Source organism: Oncorhynchus kisutch, linkage group LG25, assembly GCF_002021735.2.
Source record: "Oncorhynchus kisutch isolate 150728-3 linkage group LG25, Okis_V2, whole genome shotgun sequence".
In the NCBI taxonomy this organism is placed as follows: domain Eukaryota; kingdom Metazoa; phylum Chordata; class Actinopteri; order Salmoniformes; family Salmonidae; genus Oncorhynchus; species Oncorhynchus kisutch.
In genome coordinates, this window is record NC_034198.2 from 24,201,652 (window position 1) to 24,214,382 (window position 12,731).

General features: G+C 40.2%; 1 protein-coding gene across 2 annotated transcripts; it reads right to left on the bottom strand.

Moving 5' to 3' along the window:
• Positions 1–799: 799 nt before the first annotated feature.
• On the bottom strand, positions 800–11,758 carry LOC109870052 (uncharacterized). 2 transcript variants are annotated; one of them, XM_031805346.1, is made up of 4 exons: positions 11,471–11,758; positions 11,275–11,321; positions 8,849–8,950; positions 800–1,006 (listed from the first exon to the last, which is right to left on the bottom strand). In XM_031805346.1, exons 1-4 carry the CDS (start codon positions 11,659–11,661, stop codon positions 990–992), a joined length of 357 nt encoding a protein of 118 aa, XP_031661206.1. In that variant the 5' UTR covers positions 11,662–11,758; the 3' UTR covers positions 800–989. The 2 variants fall into 2 exon arrangements, with proteins under 2 accessions (XP_031661206.1, XP_020315957.1); XM_020460368.2 differs by lacking the exon at positions 800–1,006 and adding an exon at positions 5,155–7,240.
• Positions 11,759–12,731: the final 973 nt, after the last annotated feature.

Sequence of the window (12,731 nt, forward strand, 5' to 3'; positions counted from 1 at the left end):
AGTGTTATCTTTTCCACCAGGGGGCATAAATTGTTATCTTTTCCACCAGGTGGCATAAAGTGTTATCTTTTCCACCAGGTGGCATAAAGTGTTATCTTTTCCACCAGGTGGCATAAAGTGTTATCTTTTCCACCAGGTGGCATAAAGTGTTATCTTTTCCACCAGGTGGCATAAAGTGTTATCTTTTCCACCAGGGGGCATAAAGTGTGGCATAAAGTGTTATCTTTTCCACCAGGGGGCATAAAGTGTGGCATAAAGTGTTATCTTTTCCACCAGGGGGCATAAAGTGTGGCATAAAGTGTTATCTTTTCCACCAGGTGGCATAAAGTGTTATCTTTTCCACCAGGGGGCATAAAGTGTTATCTTTTCCACCAGGTGGCATAAAGTGTGGCATAAAGTGTTATCTTTTCCACCAGGGGGCATAAAGTGTTATCTTTTCCACCAGGTGGCATAAAGTGTTCTCTTTTCCACCAGGTGGCATAAAGTGTGGCATAAAGTGTTATCTTTTCCACCAGGGGGCATAAAGTGTTATCTTTTCCACCAGGTGGCATAAAGTGTTATCTTTTCCACCAGGTGGCATAAAGTGTTATCTTTTCCACCAGGTGGCATAAAGTGTTATCTTTTCCACCAGGTGGCATAAAGTGTTATCTTTTCCACCAGGTGGCATAAAGTGTTATCTTTTCCACCAGGTGGCATAAAGTGTTATCTTTTCCACCAGGTGGCATAAAGTGTTATCTTTTCCACCAGGTGGCATAAAGTGTTATCTTTTCCACCAGGTGGCATAAAGTGTGGCATAAAGTGTTATCTTTTCCACCAGGTGGCATAAAGTGTAACGTGTAACGGATTACATTTAGAAAGTAACCTACCCAACCATGTGTGCAGGTTCTGGATATGCAGACAGTGCAGGAATGGCTACACATGCAGGTTCCTCCATGGGCACAGGAGAGATTCAAGGGTGTCCAACAAGTGCAACTATGATCCTTTTTCCACTAGGCTTCTACCCCCTCTGGAATGAGATATCACGGTATGGTATAATTATGAGGCGTGATAGGGGTCACATTGAATAGAATCATACACTGTAAAGGGTTTGCCCTGAAATTGTCAGTAATTTACAGGCAGCTCATTGGCAAGTAATTGACTGTATCTGATATTTCACTACAGCTACTGTAATCCTAATACAATCTCAAAGCAAGTAACTGTGTAATGACATAATACAATACTGTAAAATTAGCTGTATTGTACTGTAAAAAAATAGTTTAGGCTGCTGTATTTGCATTGAATGAATAGATGAATGAAATTCATTGAGGGGAGATGGGGTTTGTATTTCACAGTATTTTACAATAATTACCAGGGATCGGTGCTTTTAGGTTGGCTGCTAGGTAATGTGTTTACATAATACCCCAAATTACCTAAATAAATTATAGTTTTCCATTACAGTGTAGGCCAATTAGAGTATGGACGTTGACTAGTGAAAGTAGTCATCTGTTTTGTCTTTGTCCAATCAATCAGTGGACTACAATGACTGGGAGTACCCCCTGGAGTACCCTGTTCATTGTATCACCCCCCCAGAAGGCTTCATGTCTGCCCATTCTACAACGGGATTTTGCATCAGTGGTGAGAATGGAAGCGTCACTTTGCCTGCTGGAGGATGTAGCTTTCAGTGGGACTGGACTAAAGTTGAATAGGATGTTTGTACAAGGGAAACATTTAATTGTTCTTCATAACACAGTAGTGAAGTAGATGCTAGCACAGAGTTACTGTACATGTCCAATGGCTTTAGTTTTGTGAAATGCTTCCTCTGAGACGTGCTCATGCTCTAAATAGGCCCTAAGTGTAGACGTCCCTATATCCCAGGGTTGATGATGTGTCCCAAGCACCTGATTGGCTTCTAACCATATGGAGCAGACTGCAGTTTCAGCCAGTAAGATGCCACTTCTTCTCATGAGATGATGTGCATTTTTAACTAGTCAACTTTAAGACCCTGTTGGGCTATAATTTGAAATAATTGCTATACTAGAAGCTAATGGTGATATGTATATGGTGGGGTCAATGGAGGTTGGAATAGAGCCATGGGCCTGGATAGTTACTAAGTAAGGGAAAAGGCAATTACATGGCTGCGGTCACTGATAAGTGTGATTAGCTGTGGATTAGTGAGGAATGTGGGCTGAGGTGAGGTCAGGTCACATGATGGGAGAAGGAACAGTTTATTACACACATCACTTAAGTTCCTGCCGAGCAACATAGATGTATTGGCTGTCTAGATGTGCAAGGATTTGACTCTGCTCAGTAGAGGGTAGAAATATATGTTCTTGTGGAAACATGTCTTTGTCTTTGCAGCTGTTTGACTCAGTGAGTGAACAAACTTGGTTTGAGCTTTTCCTAGTCGTCCGTTTATTTAGAACCTAACAACAACAAAATTGCTTTTATTCCTGTTAACTTACTTGTTTGATTGCTCTGTTTTTCTTTTTTCAATCTTCAGCCCAAAATGGCAGATGATACCCAGGATCTACAACACTGATCACTCAAAGGTTGGTGCCACTGAGGTCAAGCCTGACATACACTAGCTTACTGTAGTAGATGTAACAAATTACTCTATCTATAAACAAATCTATCAAACTCTATTTCTTTATGATGTTTGTCTTTACTTCCCTCAAAAGCATAGAGAACATCAACCATCAGATTAGACACCAGCATGAAACCTACTCCAGGCAACACCACTCTAGCCCAACCTACTTCAGCCACCACAACTCAGACCCCCTATGGTAACCTATTACAAGGTAAGACTTGCTCATCTAGACACCATTAGATATGTGTTGGTCTTGATTCTTGTCATGTACAAAATGTATTTCTTCTACTGGTTGACAAGACTTGCATATTGTGGATATTCAGCCTACAGTTGGCATTTAGTTAAATAAGTTAAAACAGTCCTTTCAACTGTCCTATACTGGAATAAAGACAGAGGAATGCATTGAGATAAATGTAACATGTACATTTATTGATGAAAATGTAAAAATGTACATGTTTTTATATAGCTTAGCAGACAGAATATTTGATCAATGTAAACAAACATCAATTCATATTTATTCTTGGTACAAACAATATGACTATACAATATGACTATATGACATAATTATTTTGAGTCAAGATTTACTCAACCAAAAGGTAACAATCAGATTTTCAATGCAGGAAGCTCAAGGTAAAACTGAAAAGAGCTGCGTTAAACATCTACCTCTTGTGACTCTCATCTTATCCCCCCAAAAATCTGGTGAAGTTATCTTGTTTGTCATTTTGTTCTCATCCAGTATCATACTGAAAGAGAATGTATCTTGCCTGTTGCACATGAAAAAGTGTTATATTTTCCACCAGGGGGCATAAAGTGTTATCTTTTCCACCAGGTGGCATAAAGTGTTATATTTTCCACCAGGTGGCATAAAGTGTTATCTTTTCCACCAGGGGGCATAAAGTGTTATCTTTTCCACCAGGTGGCATAAAGTGTTATCTTTTCCACCAGGGGGCATAAAGTGTTATCTTTTCCACCAGGGGGCATAAAGTGTTATCTTTTCCACCAGGTTGCATAAAGTGTTATATTTTCCACCAGGGGCATAAAGTGTTATCTTTTCCACCAGGTGGCATAAAGTGTTATCTTTTCCACCAGGGGACATAAAGTGTTATCTTTTCCACCAGGTGGCATAAAGTGTTATCTTTTCCACCAGGGGGCATAAAGTGTTATCTTTTCCACCAGGTGGCATAAAGTGTTATCTTTTCCACCAGGGGGCATAAAGTGTTATCTTTTCCACCAGGTGGCATAAAGTGTTATCTTTTCCACCAGGGGGCATAAAGTGTTATCTTTTCCACCAGGTGGCATAAAGTGTTATCTTTTCCACCAGGTGGCATAAAGTGTTATCTTTTCCACCAGGGGGCATAAAGTGTTATCTTTTCCACCAGGTGGCATAAAGTGTTATCTTTTCCACCAGGGGGCATAAATTGTTATCTTTTCCACCAGGTGGCATAAAGTGTTATCTTTTCCACCAGGTGGCATAAAGTGTTATCTTTTCCACCAGGTGGCATAAAGTGTTATCTTTTCCACCAGGTGGCATAAAGTGTTATCTTTTCCACCAGGTGGCATAAAGTGTTATCTTTTCCACCAGGGGGCATAAAGTGTGGCATAAAGTGTTATCTTTTCCACCAGGGGGCATAAAGTGTGGCATAAAGTGTTATCTTTTCCACCAGGGGGCATAAAGTGTGGCATAAAGTGTTATCTTTTCCACCAGGTGGCATAAAGTGTTATCTTTTCCACCAGGGGGCATAAAGTGTTATCTTTTCCACCAGGTGGCATAAAGTGTGGCATAAAGTGTTATCTTTTCCACCAGGGGGCATAAAGTGTTATCTTTTCCACCAGGTGGCATAAAGTGTTCTCTTTTCCACCAGGTGGCATAAAGTGTGGCATAAAGTGTTATCTTTTCCACCAGGGGGCATAAAGTGTTATCTTTTCCACCAGGTGGCATAAAGTGTTATCTTTTCCACCAGGTGGCATAAAGTGTTATCTTTTCCACCAGGTGGCATAAAGTGTTATCTTTTCCACCAGGTGGCATAAAGTGTTATCTTTTCCACCAGGTGGCATAAAGTGTTATCTTTTCCACCAGGTGGCATAAAGTGTTATCTTTTCCACCAGGTGGCATAAAGTGTTATCTTTTCCACCAGGTGGCATAAAGTGTGGCATAAAGTGTTATCTTTTCCACCAGGTGGCATAAAGTGTGGCATAAAGTGTGGCATAAAGTGTTATCTTTTCCACAAGGTGGCATAAAGTGTTATCTTTTCCACCAGGTGGCATAAAGTGTTATCTTTTCCACCAGGTGGCATAAAGTGTTATCTTTTCCACCAGGTGGCATAAAGTGTTATCTTTTCCACCAGGTGGCATAAAGTGTTATCTTTTCCACCAGGTGGCATAAAGTGTTATCTTTTCCACCAGGTGGCATAAAGTGTTATCTTTTCCACCAGGGGGCATAAAGTGTTATCTTTTCCACCAGGTGGCATAAAGTGTGGCATAAAGTGTTATCTTTTCCACCAGGTGGCATAAAGTGTGGCATAAAGTGTTATCTTTTCCACCAGGTGGCATAAAGTGTTATCTTTTCCACCAGGGGGCATAAAGTGTTATCTTTTCCACCAGGTGGCATAAAGTGTGGCATAAAGTGTTATCTTTTCCACCAGGTGGCATAAAGTGTGGCATAAAGTGTTATCTTTTCCACCAGGTGGCATAAAGTGTGGCATAAATTGTTATCTTTTCCACAAGGTGCCAGGCGTAATCTGTGTTTTCAGTGTTATCGTTTTTTTCTCTCGATTAAAGGTTGATCAGGTTCTAATGTTTATGTTGTAATGTTTTAAATATAATTCTGTGTTAGGTAATTGACAGTTATGTTTACTTTGTAGTTTATATAAACACATGATCATCACATATTGTTACAATATTTTATATATATATAATCAGGTTGCTTTGTAATTGAAAGAGTACTTTTGTCATTGGTGTGTTCCAAGTGGACACAGACGTCAATTCAACTTCTTGTTTTGATTTACATTTGGTTGAGTTGTCAACTAAAGTGAAATCAACAAACACATTCACCATGCCATTGGATTAAGGTTAAAAATTGGGTGAAAAAAATATATAAAATGCCACGTCTATTACTTTTGGCAAATCAAATCAGTTTTCCGCTTTGATTCAACGTCATCACTTAGATTTTTTGGGGTTGAAATGACATGGCGACAACGTTGATTCAACTCGTTTTATTCCCAGTGGGTTGCTACATTGTTGTAGAACAGTTGCTGTTTAGAAATAGTACCATATTGACATTTTCCGTCTCTAAGCAGCTTCGCCTGTTACAGAAGACATCGCTCTCTTCTTTGGCGAAAACTCTCTCCAGTGGTTTTGCTGTGCAAACAACGCCAAGGTATTTATGTGCAATCCTTTTTAGATACACTAAGTCTTTGTTGACCCTCCACCATTTCAGGGGGCTCTGAAACATTGTGATGGGTCTCTCTTTGACATACCTCATAAAGTCAAAATCAAAGTGTGATTGTTTGCCAGAACCAACTGGAGCAGACACTGCACTTGTGCTGATGTCATCCATTGCTTTGAGGATTTGTCTTCTGGATAACTGGACTTTGTAATCATCAGAGAGTAGGAGCTTCTTGAATCTTGGGTCCAGGACTGTGCTAACTGTAAGCCAGCGGTTGAGCTTGACATTGCAAAAATGCCATTCACACATTTTGGCTAGACCGAATGCTACCTCGTTACCGTTTTGTGCCAACTTTTCGATGTCTCTCTGACATCTGTTCATAAGTGGAATGATAAATGATATGGATTCATATCCCGCTCTTGGCATTTCTTTTGTTGCCTTTTTGAAAGGCTGAAGTGCGGCTATGACATCGTTGATTGTCTTTATGTCTTCGTCTACAAGCCATAGGTTGTACTCAAGCCTCTGAAGGAGCACAGCTGCAATGGCCTGGTGCTGTTCTACAAATCGCTCCAGCATGCTGAGTGAAGAGAGCCAACCGTTACCAACAGACTGGATCAGTACACTTTCAGGCAACTTTAGCTTCAGTTGGTACTCCTTGAGTTTTTGTTCTGCCTTGATGTCACAGTGGAAGAACCTCACAACATTCTGGGACTTTTTCAGCAGAGTTTTAAGTCCAGGATATTTTTCTAGGACGTCCTTGAACACCAAGTCCAAAGTATAAGCAAGACAAGAGATGTGTGTCCATCCAGCTTTTGAGACTTCGTCCTTCATGGTTGTTCCTCCTTCCATGACAACGGTATGGATTTTGTCTTTAATGCCCCATGCTTTTGCGGTCTTCAGCAACTGGTCCACTATGTGTTTTGGAGTATGTTCATCAGGTAAATTGGCTGTTTCCAACACATGGGACTTCAGATGCCAGTCTTTGCCTAGATAGTGACAGGTCACCGTCACAAAAGATACTTCAGCTCTTGAAACCCACAATTCTGATGTCAACGAAATGTCATCTGATGAAGCCAATTCTTTTTTCACCATCTCTTTAGTCTCTTCATACATTTGAAGAAGTTGTAAGCGTAGGTCTTTGGATGTCACCCGTGAAATTTCCGGTGTGGGCTCAATGGCCCTCATAACAGCGCAGATACCTTTGTCTTCAACAATGGACAATGGTTGTAGGTCAATCACAATCATCTTTAACAAACAGCTTGGGATTTTGTGTGCTGTTGAATTGTCACCTATGTCAAATGAATATAATTATTTTGTATGATATTGTGGAAGCTACATTATAAAGTGTTTCAACAATGTACAGTACCAGTCAAAAGTTTGGACACACCTACTCATTCAAGTTTTTTTCCCCCCTTATTTTCTACATTGAAAAATAATAGTTAAGACATCAAAACTATGAAATAACAAATATGGAATCATGTAGCAACCAAAAAAGTCTTAAACAAATCAAAATATATTTTATATTTGAGATTCTTCAAAGTAACCACCCTTTGCCTTGATGACAGCTTTGCACTCTTGGCATTCTCTCAACCAGCTTCACCCGGAATGTTTTTCCAACAGTCTTGAAGGAGTTCCCACATATGCTGAGCACTTGTTGGATGTTTTTCCTTCCCTCTGTGGTCCAACTCATCCCAAACCATCTCACTTGGGTTGAGTTCGGGTGATTGTAGAGGCCAGGTCATCTGATGCAGCACTCCATCACTCTCCATCTTGGTCAAATAGCCCTTACACAACCTGGAGGTGTGTTGGGCCATTGTCGTGTTGAAAAACAAATGATAGTCCCACTAAGGGCAAACCAGATGGGATGGCGTATCGCTGCAAAATGCTGTGGTAGCCATGCTGGTTAAGTGTGCCTTGAATTCTAAATACATCCTTGACAGTATCACCAGCAAAGCATCCCCACACCATCACACCTCCTCCTCCTTTGGTTGGAACCAAAAATCTCAATTTTGGACTCATCAGACTAAAGGACAGATTTTCACTGGTCTAATGTCCATTGCCTGTGTTTCTTGGTACAAGCAAGTCTCTTCTTCTTATTGGCATCCTTTAGTAGTGGTTTCTTTGCAGCAATTCGACCATGAAGGCCTGATTCATGCTGTCTCCTCTGAACAGTTGATGTTGAGATGTGTCTGTTACTTGAACTCTGAAACATTTATTTGGGCTGCAATCTGAGGTGCAGTTAACTCTAATGAACTTATCTTCTGCAGCAGAGGTAACTCTGGGTCTTCCTTTCCTGTGGTGGTCCTCATGAGAGCCAGTTTCATCATAGCGCTTGATGGTGTTTGCGACTGCACTTGATGTTCTTGAGATTTTCTGCATTGACTTACCTTCATGTCTTAAAATAATGATGGACTGTGGTTTCTCTTTGCTTATTTGAGCTGTTCTTGCCATAATATGGACTTGGTCTTTTACCAAATAGGGCTATATTCTGTATACCACCCCTTCCTTGTCCCAACACAATTGATTGTCTCAAATGCATTAAGAAGGAAATTAGTTCCACAAATTAACTTTTAACAAGGCACAACTGTTAATTGAAATGCATTCCAGGTGACTAACTCATGAAGCTGGTTGAGAGAATGCCAAGAGTGTGCAAAGCTGTCATCAAGGCAAATGGTGGCTACTCTGAAGAATCTCAAATATTAAATCAATTTTGATTTGTTTAACACTTTTTTGGTTACTACATGATTCCATATGTGTTATTTCATAGTTTTGATGTCTTCACTATTATTCTACAATGTAGAAAATAGAAGAAAAAAAAGAAAAACCCTTGAATGAGTAGGTGTGTCCAAACGTTTGAACTGTACTGTATATTTTGCGACAAATCTTTACTCTCTCACCTTGTGTAGTTCTGCAACTTGTGTCATGCAGAGCAGATGTATTCCTTTCTTTACCTCTTTGTATGGTGTATTCTAATGAAGCACTCCTGGAACCATTCCTCCCTGCATTAAAGGTGTTTTTCAGGTACATTGAAATCTCAGGTTAGCATAATTCCCAACCCCACGATTGTACCATTACTTCCTGCATTTTTAGGTACACTTTACCATATCAAACCTGCTTATGGTGCAGTTCTTGAAATACATTGCCTTCAGAAAGTATTTACACCCCTTGATGTTGCAAATTGGGATTAAAATGGATTTAATTATAAAAATTTAAAATAATTATAAGATTTAAGCTAAAACAATTCTAAGCTACCTGGGGCGTCAGGTACCTTAGTGGTTAGAGCGTTGGGCCAGTAACCGAAAGGTTGCTAGATTGAATCCCTGAGCTGACAACGTAAAAATCTGGTTCTGCCCCTGAACCAGGCAGTTAACCCACTGTTCCTAGGTTGTCATTGTAATTAAGAATTTGTTCTAACTGACTTGCCTAGTTAAATAACTCTGTAACCTCAAAGTGGAAGAGAAAGTCTAACATTTGTCAAATAAATCATGAAAAATAAAACACTAACTTAATATCTTGATTAGATAAATATTCAACCTCTGAGTCAATACATGGTAGAGTCACCTTTGTCAGCGATTGTATCTGTGAATCCTTCTGGGTAAGTCTGTAAGAGCTTTCCACAGCCGAATTGTGCAACATTTCCCCATTATTCTTTTCAAAATTCTTCAAGCTCTGTCAAGTTGGTTGTTGATCATCAACTTGACCGAAGTCAGCCTGCAGGCACCCGGCCTGCCACAAGGAGTTGCTAGAGCGCGATGAGCCAAGTAAAGCCCCCTCCTGGCCAAACCCTTCCCTAACCCGGAAGACATTGGGCCAATTGTGCGCCGCTTATGCAGTCACGGACAGTAATGACACAGCCTGGGATCAAACCCCGTAGTAACACTGCAACACTGCGATGCAGTGCCTTAGACCACTGCGCCGCTCGGGAGGCCCATTTTCAGGTCTTGCCATAGATTCTGAAACAAATTTCAGTCAAAACTGTTACTCGGCCCTTCAGGAACATTTGCTGTCTTCTTGGTAAGGAACTCGTGTTTATTTGGCCATTCATGTTAGGTTATTATCCTGCTGAAAGGTGAATTAATCTTGCAGTGTCTTGTGGAAAGCAGACTGAACCAGGTTTTCCAATAGGATTTTGCCTGTGCTTAGCTCCATTACGTTTCTTTTTTTATTCGGAAAAACTCACCAGTCTGTAGCCACCACTAAGCTTGAAAATATGAGGATTGGAACTCAGTAATGTGTTGTATTGCATTTACCCCAAACAAAATACTTTGTATTCAGGATAAAAAGTTAATTGTTCTCCTCCTGCTGACGATTAGCAGAGCGAATGTCTTCCGAGAATCGGTTAATTGTTTTCAGCAAATAGTTCAATATAGCAAGCAGGAGTTTGTACACAATAATTTAATGTTTGTATTGGGTGGATCTACCGACGGCCTGAATAGGTCCTGAAAGATACATCCGTTTTGTTAATTTTGTTTTACTCTGCTTGCAAACTCTGCTGGATCTGGTTTGACCAGATACAATGCTATTTCACAGTAAACAAACAGACTTTTAGCACGGTTATGGGGAAGGACAATCAACAAGCAGAGCACTTACACAAACGACTGATGATTGGCTCAGAGAAACTGATGATAAAATGACTGATGCACTTCACAAAATAGATGGCATCATGAGGCAGGAACATTATGTGGATATATTGAAGCAACATCTCAAGGCATCAGTCAGGAAGTAAAAGCTTGGTCGCAAATGGGTCTCACAAATGGACAATGACCCCAAGCATACTTCCAAAGTTGTGGCAAAATGGCTTAAGGACAACAAAGTCAAGGTATTCGAGATTGGCCATCACAAAGCCCTGACCTCAAGTCTATAGAAAACAGATTTGAAAAAGCGTGTGCGAGCAAGGAGGCCTAAAAACTTTGACCCAAGTTAAACAATTTAAAGGCAATGCTACCAAATACTAATTGAGTGTGTGTAAACTTCTGACCCACTGGGAATGTGATAAAATAAATAAAAGTTTAAATAAATAATTCTCTCTACTATTATTCTGACATTTCACGTTCTTAAAATAAAGTGATGATCCTAACTGACAGGGAATTATTATTACCTGTTAAATCCAGGCTATAACACAAATAAAGTTTGAGAAAGTCAATGGGTGTGAACACTTTCTGAAGGCACTGCATCATCTATATCATGGTCGGTTTTCAGATACATGTTTTAGATTGTAGTGGATTTGCTGTTGCATCATTTACAAAACAAATAAACAGTGTACATGGGGTTAGTGCACACGTTTTCTCATTGATTTGGTAATAGATTTTAAATGTTGTCTTACGAGAATAAGGTCTTTTCTGGAACGTCTTGGAACCCCCATTCCACTTCCTGTTGGAGCATGATAATGGAAATATGTTTTAGTCTTTTTTAATAATAATATAAAAGTCAGATCAGTATTCTCCTTCAGTTATACATTCAAAAGTATAATCTTGGTCAACAACAGAATGACAACCCAATAATTGTCCTTGTGGACTCACCTGTTTCTCACATGTGGGGTTATCTCTGTGCTCACTGAGTCAGTATAGGAATCTGGGTGTTGGAAGTATGTACGCTTTGTGATCTGGTAGTCGTTTCCATATCCTCGTTCCAATCCTGAATCGTTCGAGTTCATCATCCTGTCCATCATCCTACATTTAACTTCTTCGCCTGGACTATAATTAGCATACATTTTTGACTGCTTGTGCTTGACTTGATTGACAAGTTCAGAGCCGTTTAATAACCAGAGTAGGGAATAACCTTAATGTGATGGCTTCCTAGAACACAGGTCTTTATATGTCCCGTGTCTAAGTTTCTGTTTCTGTTCTAGTGAAATGAAAGCCACCTCCTTGCCACGTCAAACGTCTACCTATGAATAATGAGAGACTAGAATAATGAAAGGAAAGGAATATGGTTTCCAGGATCTGTCATGACTGTCATTTGAACGTCACCTGTACAAACCTCTTAAGAGTTTATTGTTGCACCGGTGCGTCAATTTAAGTAACATAATACAAAGAAACACCATCACAATCCATCAGTTTAAGCTAGAGATATCGCTGCCTATGACTGCCCTCCGCATCTGCGGTGGAAGGGAGCCGGGCTACAGCAGTGTTTGTCAGACCATGAAACATACTGAAAATCCGTCTTCTCGCGAAAATGTCTCTAGCCGCGTCCGCATTGTTTGACATACAAACTAATATGACCACCTTATGGGAGGATGAGACTATCACAAACGCGATGGTTGTCTCCGTTTTGCCCCACGGGAGTCATCTGAAGCCGGTACCGTCAATGTGTCTGTTTGCATCATCCGTACCGTTTCGGTGACAAACAAATGTTTTTCCTTCCACTGTGATTGGATGACAGATGTAAGCAGTTCAGTTTCTTGTCATATTAGGCTCCTTGATTTGGGTCTACTGTGTAACCTCTCCTCTGTTGCCTGAGGTGGACATATGTTCTGCATGTGAAACTGGTGTAGCAAAGCAAAGCTCACATGCGCCGAATACAACAGATGTAGTAGACCTTACAGTGAAATAGAAGCCCTTAACCAACAATGCAGTTCAAGAAAGAGTTAAATAGTTAAGAAAATATTTACCAAATAAACTAAAGTAAAAAAAGAATCAAAAGAAACACAATAACATAGCAATAACGAGGCTATACAGGTGGTACCGGTACCGACTCAATGTGCGGGGGTACAGGTTTATCAAGGTCATTTGTAGGTAGGGGACTATGCATAGATAATAAACAGCGAGTAGCAGCAGTGTT